Source organism: Mustela erminea, chromosome 15 (assembly GCF_009829155.1).
Source record: "Mustela erminea isolate mMusErm1 chromosome 15, mMusErm1.Pri, whole genome shotgun sequence".
Taxonomy (NCBI): Eukaryota; Metazoa; Chordata; class Mammalia; order Carnivora; family Mustelidae; genus Mustela; species Mustela erminea.
Genome location: NC_045628.1, coordinates 79,675,392 through 79,699,208, shown reverse-complemented (window position 1 = coordinate 79,699,208; position 23,817 = coordinate 79,675,392). Strand labels below are relative to the sequence as shown.

General features: G+C 39.1%; 1 protein-coding gene across 4 annotated transcripts in view; it reads right to left on the bottom strand.

Moving 5' to 3' along the window:
* The window catches only part of CDK8 (cyclin dependent kinase 8), a 124,110-nt gene extending 109,191 nt beyond the window's left edge, over positions 1 to 14,919 (bottom strand). Inside the window, exon 1 of one of the 4 annotated variants that reach the window (XM_032314528.1) lies at positions 14,091 to 14,919. In XM_032314528.1, coding sequence (XP_032170419.1) covers positions 14,091 to 14,218 — 128 coding nt within the window. In that variant the 5' untranslated portion in view covers positions 14,219 to 14,919. The remainder of the gene's footprint in view (positions 1 to 14,090) is intronic. The other 3 variants (XM_032314527.1, XM_032314530.1, XM_032314529.1) reach the window with 3 other exon arrangements.
* Positions 14,920 to 23,817: the final 8,898 nt, after the last annotated feature.

Sequence of the window (23,817 nt, the reverse complement as noted above, 5' to 3'; positions counted from 1 at the left end):
CTCTCCCTGTTTGTGCTCTCTCTCTCTGTGTCAAATAACTACATCAAATCTTTAAAAAAAAAAAAGACGAGAAGAGAAAATGCTTGTGAATTTCTTCAGCTTTGTATCTCTCTATACAGAGTAAATACCTTCCCAAATTCTGTCCAGCAGAAATTATGCCTATGAAGAAAGAATTATTTATAACAGTATCTAAAACTTTTTGTAAGTTTCTTCAAAATTGAAATGCATCAAAATTATCTTAATAATCACCTGCCTGCTTATCTACCATGGATGATTATCTCTGCTGAACACACAGTCAAGCAATTTCATTGACAGCAGGAGCTCCAGTTTCCCAATCTGTGGAGGTAAGCCCAGAGGTCACCTGAGACAGGTGACAAAGCACAAGGCCAAAACCAAAATCAGTGTAAAACAGAAAAAGCAAATTGGGACTTCATCAAGATAATAAATTTTTTCACAGCTAAGGAAATAGTCGACAAAATCCAAAGACAACCTACAGAATGGGAGAAGGTATTTGCAAATGTTTTATCAGATAAAGGGCTAGTATTCAAAATCTATAAAGAACCTATCAAACTCAATACCCAAAGAACAAATAATCCGCCCAAGAAATGAGCAGAAAATATGAAAAGACATTTCATCAAAGAAGACATACAAATGGCCAAAGACACAAAAAAATGTTCAACATCACTCTTCATTGGGGAAATACAAATCAAAACCACAATGAGACAACCACCTCACCCCAGTCAGAATGGTTAAATTAACAAGTCAGGAAACAACAAATGTTGGTGGGGATATAGAGAAAGGGGAACACTCTTACACTGCTGGTAGGAACGCAAGCTGGTGCAGCCACTCTGGAAAACAGTATGGAGGTTCCTGAAAAAGTTTAAAACAGAGCTATCCTCCAACCCAATAATTGCACTACTAGGTATTTATTTACCCAAAAGATACGAAGTGATCCAAAGGGGCACCTACACCCCAATGTTTACAGCAGCAATGTCCACAACAGCCAAATTATGGAAAGAGTCCACATGTCCATTGATAGATAAATGGATAAAGAAGATTTGGTGTATGCATCTACACCACACATACACATATATATGTATATGTATATACATACACACACACACACACACACACACACAATGGACTATTACTCAGTCAGCAGATGATGAATAGTTAACCATTTACATCGATGCTGATGGAACTGGAGGGTACTGCGATAAGTGAAATTAGTCAATCAGATAAAGACAACTGTTGCGTGATTTCACTTATATGTGGAATTTAAGAAACAAAACAGAGGAGCACAGAGGAAGGCAGGGAAAAATAAAATAAGATGTAATCAGAAAGGGAGACAAACCACAGAGATTCTTAACTATCAGAAACAAACTGAGGGTTGCTGGAGGGGAGGGCAGCGAGGGAATGGGGTAAACAGGGTAATGGGCATTAAGGAGGGCATGTGATATAATGAGCACTGGGTGTTACATGCAACTGACAAATCACCGAACTCTACCTCTGAAACTAATAATACACTATATGTTAATTAACTGAACTTAAGCAAAAATAAACTAAATGTAAAAAAATAAAATAAAATAAAAAAATAAAAAGCAAGCCAAAAACAGGGAGACAGTAAAAAATGGGTGAAGATCAAAGCTGGGCAGAGAATGAAAGGATGACCAAAGCCAAGCCACAGGAAAGAGAAGGAATCATCTAAGTAAGAGTCAGTATGTTAAGCGGCTGGAGGTAGAACACATCTAGAGCATTAGTCATTTGTAATAGGAATAAAGTGTACCAGCAATATTAAGTGGGAATAGAGAAATCTGATGAAATGAACATAAGATGTAAATATAATAATGACTATAACTTTAAACATCCATGTGGCTCTTAATTTTTTCTATCCCAACAAGTAATCTAAAATACAAAGAACTATGTGGAGAAAGAAAACTCAAAACAAAAGTTCCAAAAGAATAATCTAAACAATTCCAACTTTACAATGTATTTACCCCCATGATTCATTCAAACATATCATTACTATATCTATTCCCACTTCTTCCTTTCAGATAAGTTTTGTTTTTGGAGTGGAGATGTGTAATTGGTGCAACCTTTTTATAGGACATAACACTGACCCATAGAAGAGCCTTAATCCAGGCCTATTAGAACCTATTCCTAAGAAACTGACCTGCACTTCACCAGTCCTGCATTGGGGTACCAGGGTTGTTAACAGTAACTTGTTCTTGCGCATAATGACATTTCTAGGACCACTGAAAGCCAACAGGGATAAAACTCCCTGTAGATAGAACAAGGGAGCTTCTCTTGCTACAGGAAAAACTCTACTCTTTGCCAGTGGTATCAGCAAATAACTCTGTGGGGAATTTGGGGGCCCTGGGAAGTTGTGCTCCCACCTGAGAGAATGCTGTGTGCAAAGATAGATGTAAAGGACATTTATTGCAGTGCTTTTAAGGAGCATGAAAAAGTGAAGGAATCAAAATGCCCTTCAACTGGACCAGTATATTACATCCATAAAACAGGATGATGAGCTGATGAAATGAATTGTGTTATATGCACAGATACTGATCATCAAAACATATGAACTGAAAAAAGCAAGGCACAGAATTATATACACATTATCATACAATTTGTGTTTAAGGATAATGACATATAGACCTTTCTAATTCAGACATATAACCCAGCAGCCATTAAAGAAATGAATGATAAATGTGACTTCACAAAAATAAGAGTTGCATGTGAAAAACAATAACATAGTCAAAAGATGTTTGTTCCCACAAACCATACCCAAGAAAGCTATCAGTGGAGAGCTCTGGAAAGAGGACCTGAATGGCTGGAGGAGACAGGATGACAACACTTTAGTTTGCACTCAGTAAATTTATGTTCTTTCTCATATGCATGTGTGGTATGCTCAAAATGAATAAAGTATTACAATAAATTTTAAAATCTATCCATACATATAAATGCTTCATGTATACACACGAGGAGCTGCTGACAATTATTACTCTAAAAAGAAAGACTTAGATTTTCCTAGTTATCCTTATGTACTGACTGAATTTTTTATTATGAGGATATATGAATTTCATATCCTTATCTTATTTGATAATAAAAAGACAGTTGTTTAAAGTATATAACTTTTGACCCTGAAATTCCACTTCAAGGACACTGCATACATATTTTCTAAAAGGCCCTTTGATAACTGTAATGGTTAAAATTTGGAGACTACTTAAATTTTTTCTATCACTAGAGAACTGGTTCACTAGATACATATTTATATTCATATATACGTAATGCCCACAATAATTAAAACTTAATTATAGCTATATTTACTGATGGGAAAAGATGCATAATATTCTTGAATGAAAAAAAGGTAAGATCACACTAGATTTCATTAATCTCTACTTATATGCACAGCATTATCTGTGAAGATGATAAAATAGTAACTGTCTTTAGGGCTTTTAGTTTCTGTATATATTTCTGGACTACAAATTTTCTACAATGTACCTATATCACTCTTATAATCAGAGGGAAAAAAAAGCTATTTTATTTAAAAAAATTAAGAACTACCTTGAGGGGCGCCTGGGTGGCTCAGTGGGTTAAAGCCTCTGCCTTCGGCTCAGGTCATGATCCCAGGGTCCTGGGATCGAGCCCCACATTGGGCTCTCTGCTCAGCAGGGAACCTGCTTCCTCCTCTCTCTCTCTCTGCCTGCCTCTCTGCCTACTTGTGATCTCTGTCAAATAAATAAAATCTTAAAAAAAAAAAAAAAAAAGGGGCGCCTGGGTGGCTCAGTGGGTTAAGCCGCTGCCTTCGGCTCAGGTCATGATCTCAGGGTCCTGGGATCGAGTCCCGCATCGGGCTCTCTGCTCAGCAGGGAGCCTGCTTCCTCCTCTCTCTCTGCCTGCCTCTCTCCCTACTTGTGATCTCTCTCTGTCAAATAAATAAATAAAATCTTTAAAAAAAAAAAAAAAAGAACTACCTTGAATAGCATGGAATGAATGAACAAATAAGGAAATAGCAAGCTATTATCTACAGGTTTAGCTTCAATAATACAGCCAATGTGGAACCAAAGATGGAAGTAAAGATTCTCACTGCTTGGCCTTGAATGATAAAGCTACCCATAAAAGTACCACAAAACATTTTGGATAAAACCTACAAAGTGAGTTATAATTTCAGCTCTAGGGTCCAAAAACCTTTCACTGAATTTTCCTTTTGTTTAGCATACATTACTTAACCCAAACATTTCATCATCTCCCTTCCCGGTGTGTGCCATACAGTATGCCTATCGCTCCTGAAAACACTCTCTAATTGGTTGTTATACTTTTACCTACAAAGCCCTGGTTTTTCTCCAAGTTGTTGTGTACATACTGCGTAAATCCTGTTGCACGATGGGGTTGATCCTGAGTTTTCTCTTCCTTCTCAGGACTCAACTTATTGGCCTGGATGGACATTATTTTTTTCTACATTCTAACCTAAGACCTCTTCTCATTCTACACTTTCCCTAGACAATTTTAAGATCGCTCGAAGTTTCAAGTACCTGTTAACTCCCAAGTTTACCTCTACCCAGATCTCTCTCTCGCATGTATCTGCCTAATGAACATTTCTTCTTAGATGTTTAACAGGTACACAAAATTCAATACAACAAAACAAACTTGCTCCTCTTCCTGTTTTGGCTATCTGTGTGAATGGCAATATGCTGCTGCTCACACCAGAAACCTAAGCCTTATCCATGGTTCTTCTTTTCCTCCTCTCTCACTTCCAAGAAATTAACAAGTCCTTTCAATTGTTCCTCATCCTCTGGGTCATTTCCTAATTCCAGCCTCTCTCACCTAGAATACTGTCACATTCTCCTTAACCCATGTTCCCTGTAGTTATTCTGAATGTGTTGCCAAGCAGTCTTTTAAAAATTATTAATCTGAACTTGTTACTATCTATTTAAAATCCTACAAATGGTCCTCATTGTCTTCGGAATAAAGTACGAAGTCCATGACATGATTTCCAAGACTCCGCTTACTCCTCCAACTTAATTTTTTATACTTCTCACCTCACCTGTTACTACTCTCTAAGATCTGGCACTGAAATCCTTTCAATTCCCTCACTATACTATCTTTCTTTCATATCTCTATAAATGCTACTCAGTGGTGGTTCCAAAGGGTCCTGAAGAGAACTTTAGCCTTCCCACCTACAACATGATACAAAGTTTCTGAGATCAAGTCAAATAAATAATTTAAGTTAAAATTTATTACACACCATACAACCCCTACCACACTCCCTTTTCAACAAAATAGAAGCCCTTCCTTTATAAAGAATTTCCAGAACCAGATGCTACCCCTCTAGCCTGCACAGTAACTCCCCAACACTCACTCACTCTTATGTACTGCCCATTCACTTGTGTAACTTCTAATTATCTTTCAAGTCGCAACTGAAATATCATCCTTAAACCCCCAAGAGCAGATCAGGTACCCATATGGCAAACTATATATTTTCCCCTATCTCAGCCCTATCCCACTATGCTTTAACTACCTTTTTACTTGCCTGTATCCCTCAAAAGTCTGTAAGTTCCCTAAGGACCAATGGCCTATTGACTGCTGTATCACCCATATCTGGCACAGAACCTGGCATATTACAGATGTTCAGCAAATAGTCACCAAATAAATTAAAAACATTTTTAAAAATTTTACCAAAAAGAAAACAAAACAAACAACTACAGCTAAAGAGAAACTATAATGAAATGTCAGATATCTGAATGATCTGATTTTACATTTAAAAGGATCTTCAATGTTAAGTTAGCATTAGAAAACAAATTATAAGCTTGACATTATTTTAAAAATTGCATATGAACTGAATTTTTTGCAAACTGAGTCCCATGATACACTAGGAGAGCTCATGTAGTTAAAGAAAATGAAAGAAAAAAAAAACCTCCACATAAATTTATTCTATATGAACTTAAATTTTCACAATTGGCTTTCCTTAAAACAGAAGCCTTATAAAAATCATTTTTTCAATACTTAACTCTGCTTTCCCCAGAAATATGACTTGCTTAACATAAAATATAATATCACTGATGGACAAGTTTTAGTTTTTTCTTAATCCCTTTAGTTCTCTGAACAGCCTCTAAATACAGATGTCTAGAAACATACAGACTGAGCCCTGCATCATGATGTCAAGAATTCCTCTCCTTGGAATGATTATTTGTTACAATTCGTGAGCTATAATAAAACTATAGATTTTAAAGAACTGTCTAGGGAGAGGAGAAACTGAGTTACCTTGAGTAGTAGTAGCCTAAATAATTTTGTATTCACACAACAAAATTAAACTTCAAATATCAAATAACCATGGAATTTAAACAAAAATGTCAACTCTGGTCCCAAGACTAATTATATTTTCCTTAAATTTATAAATATAGGTTTGATTCCCCCCTTAAACTGATTTATTTACAAGGTATATTTCAGAAAATACCTTTATCCTTTGTAATGGTTCAATTTTTCAAATACCTGGGACTTATATTTGGTTCAGATGATTAACAAAGTTTGCCCTGCCTCTGGCTTTTGGTTTTCTTCAATTCTTTTCCTGGTTTCAAACTTTGCTTGTCTGAGTATTTTCACAAGATGCTCTTCTTTTAGTGTCCTATAATATGCTCAAGTTTTTAATTTCAGCGAACTTAAAAGGAAGACTTTCAACTATGAATTTCATGTACACCAAAAATAAAAAAAACATTCAATGCCTGTCAACATTTGGCAAAGTGCCAGGAACTGAGGGGAACACAATTACTGCCCTAGAGGAAATCTATAATATCTAACCCATAAACATTCACCAGAAAGACCCAAAGGACATATAAACATTAACCACATATACACTGAAGTAGTTACATAATACCTCTATGAAGGACTGAATATGTTGTGTGGAGTGATGAGTGAAGAGGGAATTATTGGAGTTGTATGTTAAGATAAAGCAGTTAGGATTTCCGAACCTAAATGTTAGAACCCACTCCAGTTGGGAGATAAAATTTTCAGCACAAGTAGAAATAACACAAATGTCCACCAACTGATGAATGAGTAAACAAAATGTGTTATATCCATACAATGCAATATTATTCAACCATAAAGGCAATGAAATACTGATACATGCACAACACAGATGAACCTTATAGACATTATGCTAAGTAAAAAACAAAATAAAGCCACACACTGTATAATTCCATTTATATGAAATGTCCACAATAGCCAAATCCATAGAAAAAGTATATTAGTGGTTGCCAGAAGCTGGAAAGACAAGGATGTGCAGTGATGGCTAACTGATAGGGGGCTTCTTTTTGGAATAATAAAAATGTTCTGGTATTAGATAGGGGAAGTAAGTGCACAGCCTTGGAAACATACTAAAAAGCAGCGGACTGTATACTTTAAAAAGGTGAATGAGGGGCACCTGGGTGGCTCAGTCATTAAGGGTCATCAGGTCATGATCCCAGGGTCCTGGGATAGAGCCCTGCGTCGGATTCCTGGCTCTGTGGGGACCCTGCTTCTTTCTCCCTCTGCCTGCCGTGCACTCGCTCGCTCTCTCTCTCTCTCTCTCTCTCTCTGTGTCAAGTAAATAAATAAAATCTTAAAAAATAAAGTAAAAGGGTGACTGTTATGGTATGTAACATATCTCAATTTAAAAAAAAATTTTTCCTGCCATAACACATCTGAAGGACATGACATTAATTCCGTCACTAAAGGCAGCTTACTACAAATGGATGGTTTTGTGACTTTGACAACAACTGTACTTAAGAACCTTGAGAATCATGACACTAATGGGTCTTCAAGCATCAAGATCAAAATAATAGCTGAAGGTCACTTTTTAGTGACAACATCAAGAACTTTCTTGAAGTAATAAGAGATACCTAAAGACAAAAAATATCTTAGTAGTTTCTAAGTAACAAAGAGATGACCAAGGCCTACCTAAGCTGTGTGAAGGAAAGGATTTACAAACTGTTCTGAAGGAAGAAAGGACAGTAGGATTTTCATTCTCTAGCTAAGAACAGAAAAATAATTAAAAAAAGAATAGACAATGAGGATTGGATTCAACAACAAAAGGCACTACAAGGAATGACACCAGCCACGGAGAATATCTGTTTCTCAACACTGATTTAGTACACACAGTTGCAACTTACATATGGGTCATATTTCAAATGTTTATACATGATAATTCTGACCACATTTGCTAAGAGAAATAATTTTTGAAAAAGCAGGTAAGTTTGCAAATGCCTACAATAATTTATCATAATCTGTTGTTATTTCCATTTTTCTAGCTGAAATCCAGCCTGCTGGAAGCCATCTCCCCACCTCCCTCCCATCTCTTCATACATCAGATTCCAACAACAGAAATTCCCCCTCCAATCTGTTGTCACCACCATCTTGCAGCATAGAAAATTCTGGCTTCCTACTCCTCATGGAGGTGAGACCACGCTAAAATCACCTGCTATTAGAGTTATAATCAAAATGGAGTTTTGCCATGGGAGCTTTACCTATGAGAGATCATTCTTAAATCAGACAGCTGAATTTCAGAGGCTGCCCATACTCTGATTCAGCAACATTCTTGTGATGGAAAACGGCCACACAGAGAATTAAGGTGTTTGCTGTTAAGTAACAGAAACGTCATCATGTCCTCTGGGTACAATGGACCATCTGTAGCATGTGTACATAATACAACACGCACAGCAGGAGCTCAAAGGCAAAAAGGTGTGGGGAGGTAATGTGTGAGAAGAAAAATTCAAACACACAAAATCTGCTGGGGTCTGTAAGCAGACAATAAGAAAGCACCCTTCTTTATCCCAGTCATCTTAAAACACCCTTTCTGATGAGATCTTCCCCATCAAGTCAAACAAAATTTTGCCATCTTTGAAAGGCTTTCCTTGAAAACCCTAAACAGTTGGATCTATCCATTTCTGGGTTCCAATCGCACCTTGTATTAATTATTATAGTGCTTATTACATTGCTGTAGTTTATTTACATTGGTTTCCCCAGTAGATACCTTCTCAAATAATGAAATATTTTACTCATCTTTGTATTCCCAATACTTTAGACAGTGCTCAGCATATAAAGGGGTCCAATAAATATTGGTTAATGAATGACTGAACAGATTTCTTCAAATGTCCAAAGAAAGAGCAAAACTAAAAATCAAATAAACAAATTCCAGATTAATTAATTTACCAGTCTTGCTACTAACAAAATGGAATTTAAACATGAAACCTCAAAGTGGTTTCAACCAGTGGCTCTGAATGCACTGAATACCCAGGGCAGATAAAGTCAACAGTAAGCAGACATAAAGTGCATAGTAAATACTTTGCTAGTCCCTTTCTATCACATTTTTAAAAAGTCATAAGGAATACTCCTTATTGGGCATGCAAAATCCCCAACAATGGGTATACATTTTGTATCTTGGCATTTCTGACATCTAAAGAAATATTTAAAACAAATTGAACACAGATACAGAATTCAGTAATATCTGGAAGAAAAACTATTAGATTCCTTCAGGGGAAACAAAGGGTTCCACCAAGTTCTGATCATAATTAAGGAATTAAAACTGAATTAAAGCTCCCATGCAGACTAGATCAGAAGAGTCCCTTGTGCTAGCCACCAAATGAATGGTTCACAGAAGTGGAAGCAAGCACTAGCCTGTAAATCCCAACAACTGCAGAGCTAAAGATGATGGAATGCTATAGCAGTATAAGGCAGGTAAAGTAGCCGGTAAGTCTTTGGAAGTTGACCTAACTTCTTTTAGCCAGTTGGCGAGAACCCACAGTAAGACGTGACACAAGAAACATAAAAATGCGGGCGCCTGAGTGGCTCAGTGGGTTAAAGCCTCTACCTTTGGCTCAGGTCATGATCTCAGGGTCCTGGGATTCAACCCCACATCGGGCTCTCTGCTCAGCAAGGAGCCTGCTTCCTCCTCTCTCTCTCTCTGCCTGCCTCTCTGCCTACTTGCATCTCTCTGTCAAATAAATAAATAAAATCTTAAAAAAAAAATGTATCATTGTCTAAAGTAAAATTTTAGTGGCTGTTTATCTCATCTTGCAAAAGTATTATATTTTATATTCATAATTTTTACTTTCTGAAATCATAATACTAGGAAAGACCTTGAAATTTTCAACTCAAATCCTCTACTCTTACAAATAAGTAAACCAAGGGCTACAAAAGGCAAGTCATACTGGTAAGCAGAGGCAGAATCCAAACTCAAAGTCAGTTTTCTAGTCTCCCCGACTAGAAAACTGACTTTGAGTTTGGATTCAAGAGTTTTTCCCACTAGATTAAGAACTGTCTTATCATAACATGCCTTATTAGAGTTAGATTCTCCCTCCACACATGTATATGTATGTGTGTGTATATTTATACACATAAAATGTATGTGTGTATGTATAGATACACCCACATACCTACATACATACTCGTGGCACTGGGAAAAACCAGGGCTGTTCAGAAATATATTTAAAAAGTAAACCAGTTAATTGAAAAACCTAGTCCTATGATAAGGTATTCATGTTTTCTGAATGACCCATTAAAACACCAAATCTCCATGTCTAGGTTTATATTTACTTTAATATATTAATTATATAAGGCATAATGATTAAGCACATGGGCTCTGGAGTAAGAGACCTCTTTGTAACCCCTAACTGCAGCTCTGACATTTAATCAGTTGTATGACCACTGACAAATTTAACCTTTCTAACTAATTTAAACTTTTTTACAGTTTCCTCACCTGTAAAACTGAAAAACAGAACTGACCTGATATGGTACTCATGAGGGTTAAACAGATGATAAACGTAAAGGACTTTGCCAAGAACTTAGATCTTATTCAATAATTTATTGAATATAAGTTTATAAGTTATTATCAATATTACTGCCTACTAATCTGCGGGTTGCCTACAAAAGTGCCCCAACAAAAGTTTTCTTTATATTTCTTACTCTCTCTCACAAAAACACACACAATCCCAATTATATATTATCTGTTCTTCTGAACATAGAGTGTAGCAAACTGACAACACTGTTCAAGAGAATTCCTTTTGCTTTTCTTTTTTAGAGATCAAACTCTTATCTCAAATTGATTTTTAAATTCTAGAAATGTCCATTCCCTATAATGAGAGTTTAGAATTTAAAAATACAAATTGCTTTCTGTCTTCTTGCACCTTTCCATTTTTTGGACAAAATGAGTTTGGCTGCCTAAATTCTGCGAAAGGAAATGCAATTGATTCAGAAAGAAAATGAATCTCCTTGCTTCCTACTGAGTACCCTTTGGTGTTCAGACACAAAGGACACACTCTATCTCATTTATGGTGACAGTGAGAACAAATTATTTCCAAGATTTATTGTGCACTTATGTTTTAACTCTGAAATTAACACAATTATAAAAAGACCTTTATGGATACATATATTCATGCCTCAAATAAAGTATTTCCTCCTTCCCCACATTCCCTATAATGCGGAGTTTATCATAAGTATAGGATACTAGCAGGACAGTATTAATTCTTTAAGTCAAAGCAACAACCTTTTGGGCTGTTTTGTTTCCTAAAAATAATTTAAGAAGCTAAGTCATCTGGTTTAAATTCTTTTACTATGTATTCATGTTCTGTGATGCTTGTTGAAAAACTGAAAGGATATAACATTTACATACGTTAATTTTAATAGTAAAATATGTCTAAACAAAACCTATTTTATTGTAAATCTCTGGATTCTCTTTGAAGGTGTTATTCTCTGGGTTCCTAGAGTAAACTGCAATTTCAGTTACAGAATGTATAATTTAATTTGAAAGTAAATCAATACTAGAAACAAATTATTTCATCATCATCTTTTTACAAAGATTAAACAGCCACAAATTTTATTTTACCAGGACTAAAATGCATTAAATTACATTTCACTGACATAAGATCAAAAGAACCTCATAAATACAAAGCTGTATTTTACCAGAGTGAGGTTATAAGAAGCCAAACCAAAAATATTCCCTCTGGAAAACAAAAACTGTCTTAAGTAATTTTAAAACTCTCTTGACATTTGATGCTTTTTTATTTTTTTAAGGTTCATCTTATAAACAAAATCATTGAAGGTTGCTAGAAAACAAGCCTAAAGAATTAAAAATAAAGTTATTTTTTCCAATAAGCAATGCTACTTTTTAGCTATCAAAAATGACTAAGAAATGTTCACATACTATACATTTGGCTATTTTTAAGTTGTTTAATTCTTCTAAAATTATTCTTGGTCTAAAATAAACCTAACCATGAGATATAAAATGTGGTTATAAGTACCACTTGCCAATAAAAAATACCATAGTTTTAAAATAAAATACAAAATCAAAGTTAATAAATGTATGTTTTATTAGCTTAAACCGGTAATTTATGAAAACAGAACTGGCTTCTCTCAGAGATTAAAATAATTTCAAGTCACCAGAATTTTATAAAACAGATGACAGACTAGTCAAATATACTACTATGCCTAATCTCATGGGATTGGGGATTTTCTGAATATGCCCCAAATTACATAATATTGGGGGAAAGGGAGATGGTTTAAGGCTTTTGGAAAAATATTATATGAGGATCATTTTTAAAATATGCTGGAATTGTTCAATAAAAAGTACAAAGAACAGAGTCAACGGTAGGTATCTCCAGACGCTGATTTCTCAAATGTCACCAGATTATCCATTCCACTAAGAAGTACTTTTAAATATCTGCAGCACAGAGTATCAAGTTTTCAAATCCGAAGCTTTTACAGATATCTGTCCTGCTTTAACTGCTCCATATTAACACTGAAATGCACATACCCAATTTATTAGAATCACTATCTTCCTCTAAAAGTCCCTTTTAATTTTAAAAAGATCTCACTAAATCTAAGAAAAATGTTGAATTAAAATAAACACTTCTTTTTCCAGTATCCAGAATATTAAAATATTTATAAATATGGCTCCCCCAACTTACTTCGGCTTTATGAATGGTTTCATTTTTTCAGTGCTAATATAGTTGTGAACATACCCTCCTACCTAATGTGGAAAAAAAAGCAATTATTTTAAACCTTGAACAGCAGCTAACAAATTAACAGTGATATTCAAGTAAACCTACTTTGTTTACACTGAAATCTAAAGATTATATAATAAGCTCTGACATTATCTTCCGAGCAATTTTCTATACTGTCAAAGGCAACAGAGACAACATACGTTTTAACAAGAGGAAAACAAGGAGTTAATAAAATGTATTTTCCCCTCAACTAAGAATTGCCTTCTCTTTTGTCAATATTACACGACATTCATCTACTGACAAAGGAAAAAATGAACACTTCACTTGCCTGCTTAAGAAACTAAATTGGGAGCATTATCAGTCATAGACTTAATTAAGTTATTTCTAGGGGAAAATATTTAAAGCAAAGAGGCTATTTACAGTTCACTGCCAACTGCTAAATTTTGGGGGAACAGGCCTGAACAAAATAGTCCCTATTTGTCCCTTGCCTTTTCCCCACCACCCACCCTGCACCAAACCCCCATTGTTCTATCTAAAACTCACAGGTTAATGATATCTAAATAGCAACTGCTACATTTATGTTACGAATCATCACTACGAAGAACTCTTCAGCATCACATTTACTTGCTGCTTTCTTTCCCCCAAATAAAATCCAAATTTGGTAATAAATCAATTACAAACTGGTGGGGGAAAGGATCACAGCTTCCCTTCCAGACTGATGGATGTCACTCCAGAGGCGTGAGGAAATCTCCTAGAAGGTTTCCATAATAAATCGAACCCCCTCCCCGAAAATCATTTAAACTGACGTTTTACTACAATTTTTTTTTTTTTAATCTATAACCGAAACCCTTGAAAAGTATACAGCCCATGGAGTAGAAGCTCCTTTTCCCTATTCGCCACCAAAGTAGAACACAGAAGCAGCAGCACGCAGGATTTCGTGTGGGTTTGGATCCCTCGTACACCACTTCCTCCCCAAACCTGGCTAGCAGGGCCAGATGCTGGTGTCGAGGAAGTGGGAGACCGGCACGCCGGCGCCCCGCTCTCCCTCCGGGCTACCTGCCTCGGCCTGCGGGAGCGCCGCCCAGCGCGGACACTGGCAAAGACACAAACACTCACCCATCTTTCCTCTTGGCTTTGTAGACGTGACCATAAGTGCCTCGGCCAACTTTGCAGCCCTCGTATTCAAACAGGTCCTCGACCCGCTCCCGCTCGCTGCTCAGCTTCACTTTAAAGTCATAGTCCATTGTCACAGCCTCCGGGGCCGGGGAGCTGGGTCGGGGGGCCGGGGGACAGGGGTGGGGACCGGGGAAGCACCGGCAGCCGCAGCCCCCGGGAACCCGCCCGCTCTACACCCGGCGGCCGCAGCACCAGCCCGACTGATGCGGCAAGAGCAGGAGGAGGCCCCGCGAGAGCGCCGGGGACATCCAGGGGGATGGCGGGGCAGAGGGAGCGTGGGGGGACGGGGAGCTTCCCCCGGGCGAAGGAGAGCAGAGGGACGAGGGCTGGGGGTGGGGAGCGGCGTCTCTGCCCTTGTCCCCGCGGGCTCCCGGGGCGCCGGCTCTCCTGCTCGCTCTTGCCGCGCGTTCTGCTCCCGCTGCGGGGAGCGGCGGGGCGGCCGCAGCCGGCTCTCCTTCTCTTACACTCGCACTCACGCCTCACCCTCTCACACACACGCTCACACTCACTCACTCACTCTCTCTCCCATACACTCAAACAGAAAGGCAGCGCCGCACAACAGCCGGTACCTCCTCAGAGAGAGGAGGGAGGGAGGGGACTCGCGGAACACGGCCACGGCTGTCGCAAAAACGTCGCGAAGGCTCGGGTTGCCTCCGGGCCTCCCTGCAGCTTGGTCCGCGGCGCCGGTCCGGTCTCGCCGGGGCCCGCACCTCGAGGACACGGTGCAAGAAGCAGGGTAGCCACTGCCCAAAGCTGCCGCCAGACGCACCACGTGGACTGTCCCGACGCCGGCCAGGGCCCTAGACTACAATGCCCAGAATGCACAGGCCACCGCCGTTGCCGCCCCTTCTATGACTCCACCCCACACAGTGGTAATACGGGAACGTTGCATGCTGGGATCAGTAGTCCAAAGGGAGCTGAGTTTCAATAGCTTGGAGGAAAAATAATTTTTATTTTATTGCAATATCGCTAGAGTGTGATTTGGGCCATAAAATTAAACAGAGAAATTTACGTGCGAGGGAGGCTAGTTTGCATTAGAACCACATTTTGTTCCCCTGCCGAACTCCAGATGCTAAAGGGCATCATCATTATCAAAAAGTCTGTATGTTTGTAAACACCTCGCGGAATATTATTTGGTGTATTCTTGTCGTTCACAATCTGATAAGGGCTGCATAATGATACTAACATATTGACACATATTACAAACATGAGTGAAAGGCTCTGGATTTCAGCTCAGGTCATGATCTCAGGGTCATGAGATTCAGCCCCAGGTTGAGCTTTGCATTGGGTGTGGAGCCTGCTTAAGATTCTCTCTCTCTCTCTCTCTGCGGGACTCCTGGGTGGCTCAATTGGTTAAGCGGGTGCTTTCGGATCAGGTCGTGATACCAAAGTCCTTAGATCAAGTCTCACATCAGGCTCCTTGCTCGGATGGCAGCCTGCTTCTCCTTCTGCCTCTGCCTGTCACTCTGTCTCCCTGTTTGCTCTCTTTCTCTCTTTGACAAATAAAGACATAAATCTTAAAAAAAAAAAAAAATTCCCTCTCCCTTTCCCCACTCTTTAAAAAATTCTATAGTTTTAAGATGTACAATGTGATGTGTGTGTATATGTTTGTATACACACACACACATACATATACACAGACATAAATAGTATTATCATAGTCAATCTAATTAACAGCATTATTTCTATCAGTAATCCTGGGGCAGGAAAGGAAGCCAGCCTTGGACTAGGGCAGAGAACGGCCTTCTTCCCTCTCTGAAGCTAGGGTGGAGTTGAGGATCTGAACTCCAGGTTGGGAGAATATGGTGGTTTGAGGTAAGCAAAACACAGCATCAGGATGGAGAGCTAAGGAAGAGATAGACATTAGGGACTTTTGAGGGAGGGTGGCCAATGTCTTAGGAGAAGTAACATCTAATATTCAATTTTGGGTTTTTCTTTTCTGTGTGGTAATGCCCTCCTGTCATCTCCAGGTTATCGGCCTGGTCTTACCTGTGTCCATGCTTGGAGGAAAAGAGAGGGCAGAAGCCCGAGATTCAATTATGAAATATAAAAAGTGGCCTGCAGAGCCACTTTTCCTAGCCATGAGCTAGGAAAGGCTAGGCACATGTTATGTTTCCAAAAACTTGAGGAATGGAATCTGTTTTTAGAATGGGCTTCCTATAGATCACAGAATGAGGGTTCATACTTAACTGTTACTTTAATGAATTGAACATATCAGGAACATGGAGCTGTCATTTTAATTTGATTTTCAATTTCAGGTTATACTGATATCACATGTCTCTTTACATAGTCACTGGAGGTCATGATGGTGCAGAGTCTCTGACCCTCATTGGTTCACATTCCAAACAATGTGCAAATAATGCTCACGCTTTTTATAAATGTGGTTTTTATTTACATTCTAAATTTAACATCTCCAGTCTTAACATGCCTCCCAAACACGGGCCCCACATTTCAGCTACCTCCTGTTCAGCCTAAGGGAATATTCTGCTGCCATTTCAAACTTAAAATTTCTGAAAATGATCATACTGTGCCCCAAGCCTCCCAAATCCAGTGAATAGCAATGCCAAGAGACAGACATTCTGTCGTTTTACTCTCAGTCCTAGGAGTTCATTAGTTGCACATTGTTCTTCATGATCCTGCCAAATATGCCTTTGTCTGGCCTGTCCTCAAAGGCTGGATGCTTCCTCATACCATCTCTGACCTTTGCAGTCCTACCCATCCTCCAAGGTACAGCTCAAATGCCTAACTTAGTCATGAAGCTTTTCCTGGTTCTTAAAACTGAATATAATCCTTTTTTTTTTTTTTTTTTTTTTTTTTTTTTAACACCCGCAGCTCCTACTCCAGCCCTGGTGCCATTATACTTTATTTGTAACTCATGTAGAAACATCACAGCTACTTTGTATTTTAGCCATTTCTTTTATGTACTTTAAAAAAATGTCCTTTAATGAACACCTTAATGACTGAGTCTCTGACTTACTCATCTCTGTATCTCTTAAAGTGCCCAGAACTTGGTTGCATAATTATATTTGATTAGCATGTGTTGAATTGGATTGATTTCTATAAAGGCTGAAATAGACTTTGGGGGGGGGGCGGGGAAGAGTCATTTTAAAATATTTAACAGTTTACCTCTGTTTTGCCTCTGAATGTGTATTTTTTGCAGTGTGCTCAAAAAGAATTTGATGCTGTATATAACATGATGTACTGATGTACAAACAAGCCCAAGTGGGTCTTCTCAGAGTTGATCCCCTCATCTCTACCACTTTTGTTTTCTCGCAATCGAGAAAAGAGTGCGTTTTAAGCAGAAAGTTTCTAACCTTCCATTCTGCAGGTGGAATGTTCAGCATCTTCATCGTCAAAAAGCACATATTAAACATCCACATTTGAGTAGCGTTGTACACAAGAAAGAACAAGTTAGGTCAATCAACACTCTACCCTTTTAAATTTTTACAAAGAAAATACTAATGCAAAATTGCTCAATTGACTCCATATGCATCCAGAATATAATTGAATTTTAAAACTTAGAAATGACCAAAACCGAAAAGCACTTCCAAAAATAACTTTCTTTCTCTCCTTCATCATGTGAATGTGATTTGTTCTTATAGACTCATTTTCACATGACTGGAAAGATGACCACTAACAGTTGCCGAGTTTGTCATCAGACATCTATCATTAGAGAAGAACTGACTCTGTTTCTCAACTCCAGTTCTAAAAATCACAGGAAGGACTCCAGCCCAGCTAGGTTGGGGGCCCATTCCTGGACCCCCGAAGTGCACCCACGGGGCAGGGTCATATAAAAATATGAAAGCTCCTGCATTCAGAGGGATGAGGAAGATGGGGTGGGGAGCTCACACGAGAAGGGAGAAGGCTCTAGGTACAGTGAAGTTTCTGAAACAAAGCAGTGTGATGGAAAGTGAGCCCGAAGGAGATTACTTCAGATTGCCTGGATGGTCAAGGTTTCGATGAGGTAATACTTAAGTGAGACCTGAATGATGAGGAGAAAAACCTGCTAAGGTAGGAGATCAGGGTAATCCACATGGATGGATGGTGTACAGTGAGTGCAAAGGCTTTAAACTGGGGGCATCTGGTGGCTCAGAGGGTTGAGCCTCTGCCTTTGGCCCAGGTCGTGATTTCAGGGTTCTGGGATGGAGTTCCGCATCAGGCTGTCTGCTCAGCGGGAAGCCTGCTTTCCCCTCCTCCACTGTCTGTCTCTCTACCTACTTGTGATCTCTCTCTCTGTGTCAAATAAATAAATAAAATCTTTTTTTTTTTTTAAAGGCTTTCAGCTGGGAAAGGAGTCTTTTTTTTTTTTTTTTTAAGATTTTATTTATTTGAGGAGAGTGAGCATGAGCAGGGTGGAGGGACAAGGGGGAGAGAGAGAAGCAGACGCTCTGCTGAGCAGGGAGCCTGATGCAGGGCTTGATCCCAGGACCCCAGGATCAAGACCTGAGCCAAACGCAGGTGCTCAACCAACTGAGCCATCCAGGTACCCTGGGGAAGGACTCTCGTGTGATAGGAGTGTTATGAGTTAGGGGGGAGGTTGTGTGAGAGAAATACAAAGAGGTAGGCAGGGACCAGATTATACAGGGCCTTTTAGACCATAATAAGGGGCTTGGATTTTATTTTTAGGGCAATAGGAAGTCATTGGAAGGTTGTACACAAGGGAGCCACCAGATGTGATCTATACTTTAAGAAGCATATCCCAGCTGCTATGTTAACAATGGATTGCAGGAGACAAGATTGAAAGAGAGACTGACAGACAGATGAACAAGTAGGTATGGCACTTGATGCTCAGTTGGTTGTGAGGAGAAGGAATGAATCAAGAGGACTCCTGAAGATGCTGCCACTTATTGAGATGGGAACGACTTTGCAAGGAATAAGTTTAGGTCGAAGCAAGATACAAGACCAGCCCAGATTCAAAGAGAGGCAAGCATACTCCCCTTCTTGGTTACAGGAAGGGTACAATACCATTGGTTTTTTGGTTTCTTTCATGAGTACGTATAAATCTGTGGACTTGGTAGAAGTTGAACAAGTTCCTTTGCAAATGGCTTTGGTTTTCTCTATAAGCTACAAGAAAAATTTACCTCTGTGAGTCAGGAGACAGGAGTGGAAGGAGAAATCAGTGAGATCTTTTCATGTCTGAAAAGACTACAGGTTTAAAACACGCTTTGGATAGAATGAAAGAGAGAGCTGGCAGGATAGCATCGTGGGACTTGCAGTCAAAGTCTCGGGTCCGTTTGCAGGTGCAGCCATGCATTTTTATCAATATCCATCTGCCCTGTTGTAAGACTTTCATCACCAGCACTCAGCAGCCCAGGTGGAGGCCTGGCAAAGACAGATGTTACATTCATCCAGGGTTAGAGCCTTGCCAGCTGGGTTTAATGAAAAGAAGATGAGGCGACAGAGGTTAGAATTATTGGCGATAGAGTAGTTAAAATGACAGACCATGACATTTAAGCTGGGGAAATGAGGAAAATAAGAACAGGATCCCTTTTATAGCATAACGGTAGCTTGAAATTTTTTCACTTAACTTTTTTGTAGGATAATTTAAAAAATAATTACCTTCATTCCTGGCTTCTTTCATATCTATGTATGGTAAGAAGAATCCATCAAATACATACTAAGTAAAACAGACAGCTGAATAAATAATATAAATAATAGGTTAAAAATGATTTCTTCTAAATTGGAAGGGGAGGTGAACCAGGAGAAACTATGGACTCTGAAAAACAATCTGAGGGTTTTGAAAGGGCGGGGGTGGGGGTGGGAGGTTGGGGGAACCAGGTGGTGGGTATTAGAGAGGGCATGGGTTGCATGGAGCACTGGGTGTGGCGCAAAAACAATGAATACTCTCACGCTGAAAAGAAATAAAAAATTTAAAAAAATTATTTCTTCTTTTCTTAGCTAACAGATTCCCATTACAGAGACCGATAAGGGCATCCCAAACTGAAAAAGTCGCAGATTTGTCAATGAAATTCTGCTCTTGGGTTCTCTAAGAATTAAGGGAAATTTACCTCTTTAAATTATAAACAATATTGTAATCTTGTCCTTTTTTCTTCTATTGGATGTCTTTTTTCTTGGAGCAAGCATGGTACTTTCTGTTTTTCAGTGCAAAGTATATTTTGCTACACAACAGTGTAGCAAGTGATCTATAGGAACACAGTTTAGTTTTGTGTTCAGTATTTCAAGGCTTCAGATATTATTCTCGCTTCTCATTGCAATATATTTCACCCTATAGCTAGCTGCACTGTTATTCAGGTCCACTCACCAGAAAAGCCAAGTTTTTTCTGGCTGGTTCCTGTACAAACATGGCTCTCCTGTGAACCACATAGCTCCCTTTTCTCACATAAACATGGTTAGGTCACCTCTGCAACCACCTGATACTTGATACCCGAGGCTATTTGTTTCCATGCAACTTCATGCTCGGAACTTCTGGAACTTTTTCTCCTTTAGTAGCCCTTCCCCCTACCAGCCAAGGTCAAGTTCCATCAAATATTGTTCTTGCTCCAAAACTCTACATCCTGTTTAAATTTTAAAATGTTGTTTTATTTACATCATTCTTGGGCTCAAAAATCTTCAAGGACCCTGTGTGACCTTTCACTGCCGACAGCATGAAGTTCAAACTCCTTCATCTAATGTTCCAAGCTCTGTATTTACTTTCTCCTGACTTAGGAAAAATGCGTTAAGGCAGCTTGCACTAGAAACGTTAGAGTGAGATTAAAGTAATTAGCTCTGCATAGCCAAAATTTCCACAATCTGAGCTCATCTGTATCTCTAGTGTAACTCCTAGCCAGTTTCTCATAAGCTGTTTCCTGGTCAATTTAAAACAGTGGTCCTGGGGCACCTGGGTGGCTCAGTGGGTTAAAGCCTCTGCTTTCAGCTCAGGTCATGATCCCAGGGTCTTGGGATCAAGCCCCACATCGGGCTCTCTGCTCGGCAGGGAGCCTGCTTCCTCCTCTCTCTCTGCCTGCCTCTGCCTGCTTGTGGTCTCTATCTGTCAAATAAATAAATAAAATCTTTAAAAAATAAAAATTAAAAAAAAAAATAAAACAGCGGTCCTCAGTCTTGGCTGTCCTTTGGAAATACCTGGGCCAATCACCCGGGCAATTCACACGTAATTGATCTGGGCTACAGCTGGGCAGTGGGACTTTTAAAGCTCCCTGGTGATTGTAATGCGCATTCAAGGCTGTGAACCACCGCATTAGAAAAGTTTGTTGATTCTCCCTAAAACATTCATCATTCCACTCCTTTCTTCATCAACACCCCCACCTTTTTTTTCTTTACTTGTCTACACCCTACCCACTCTTTGAGATTCAACTCAGGTTCTACTAACGTCTTTCCTTGTCACCTAAAACTGATATACTCATAGCCAGTACCTTGTTTACACTTACTTGGCATTTGGCACATACTTCTTATACCTTTGTGTATTTATCCTGTATCTTCAGAAGAATTCTAATGGGTAGAAGGACAGGATTTTTTTTTTTTAATCCCCAGAACATGACACAATGCCTTTTATACTATATACCATTGTGTGTCTAATGGGAGGTAGTGATGATGATAATGATGATAATGTTGTAGCAGATGACCTTTCAGAGCACTGACCTGGGGCTACATGTGGGGCTACTCTTAGGCTATTGGAACCCATCTTACTTTTCATCTGCAAAACTAAAGTACCTGCGAATTAAGCCACCCCCCGCCTTAACTTAATAACTATAGGTACAAGTATGACTACTCCAGCTCTCACAGCCTCTGACTGGGACAATGTAGGGGTGACCTACATTATCTCCCGTGTCTATGAATTTAGGTCAAAGTTGGCATAGCATTCCTTACTTAAGCTCCTTTCATTTCCAGTTCCATTCCCCTGTACCCTTACTGGTTTTTCCCAGGAAATACTTCCGAAATAAAGTATTTTTACATGCATCTTGGTCTAAGGTTTTGCCTTGAGATAGCCCACCATAAACAGACAATAATATGATAATAGATGTAACAGCTATTATTTCTTGAATATTTTCTATGTGCAAGGCATGAAGTCATTTAATCCTCAGAATTAAGTAGGTCCTGTGGTCATCCTCATTTTACAGTTTAGAACATGGAGGCATATAGAGATTAAGTAATTGGTCCAAGGTCGTAGATGTAAAAGAAGGAACAACAACAACAACAACAAAAAATAAACTTACAGGGCAAGGACAGTAGGGGAGTCAAATCAAATTTTTAAAAATTTAATTTCAACCAATTTACCAGTTAAGCTTTGTAGTAAGAAACTGAACCACCATGTATACTTTTCTTTTTAATTGAGTTCTGAGTTCTGATAAACAATTTACACATTTTCAAACACAATCTATTTTTAGGTTAGAAACTTCATTTCTGGGGTGCCTGGGTGACTCAGTCAGTTAAGCGTCTGCCTTTGGCTCAGGTCATGAGCCCAGGGTCCTGGGCTCCCTGCTCAGCAAGGAGTCTGCTTCTCTCTCTCCTCCTGCTCCTCCACCTTGCTCATGATGTCTCTCTTGCTCACTCTCTCTCAAATAAATAAATAAAATCTTAAAAAGAAACCTCATTTCTAAGTGACTGTCAGAATATCCCCTTCTTCTCCCCACTTCTCTCCCTGCAGTATTTTTATAGTAGGCACATCTGATCACAGGAAGTAAAACCCATATTTGGACAATTAATAATTTAGATTCACTACAGATTAAATGTGAATTTGGGGACTAGGCTGGGAATTATATGCATGCTTTCTCTAGAATATGCGTTCTGAATCATAAACAATGCTTACTGAAATGAATTTCCAGCACTTCCAGATTTAAGTTCTTGTCTCCTATTCTCCTCATTCCCAGTCCAGTTCACTGTAGTTCTTTCCAGATATAATGTCCTTCATATTTTAAAGATTTACTTATTTTAAAGAGGGAGGGAGGTGCAGAGGGATTGAGAATTTTTTTTTTTAAGATTTTTATTTATTTATTTATTTGACAGAGAGAGATCACAAGTAGAGAGGCAGGCAGAGAGAGAGGAAGGGAAGCAAGCTCCCTGCTGAGCAGAGAGCCCCATGAGGAGCTCAACCCCAGGATCCTGGGATCATGACCTGAGCCGAAGGCAGCGGCTTAACCCACTGAGCCACCCAGGTGCCCCGGGATTGAGAATTTTGAGCTGAGCTCAGAGCCTGCCTTAGGCCTTGATCTCACAGCCCTTAGAACCTGACCGCACCAAAATAGAGTCCTATTCTCAACCGACTGAGCCACCCAGTGGCTCCCTTGATATTTTAAAAAGACAGTTCTCAACAGGGCATGTGTAGACTATTTCTTACACAGGAGTCATTCCCCCTCCCATCTACCCTCTGCTCCATCCCACCCCATTATTCCTGTGACAATATTTACTGAGCTCCTATTGTATACTGTGCCCTTCTAGCTGCTATGAAAACAGCTGGTATGTTTTCTGGAACATGGAGCGTATTTCTAAATGTTTATTTCCTTTCCCACTGACCTTATCTCCTTATGAACTTGTCCATCCCTGTTCTCTTGCCTTACTCTTCCACTGATTTACCAGAGCTATCTTTTTCTAAGTCTGAGTAGAATTTGGTAACTTTACCTCTTCTGGGGATATTTGTGATCACAGGAATGGAAAGTTTGCTTTATTTTTTATTTTATTTATTTAATTGATTATAAATGTGATTTAATACTGT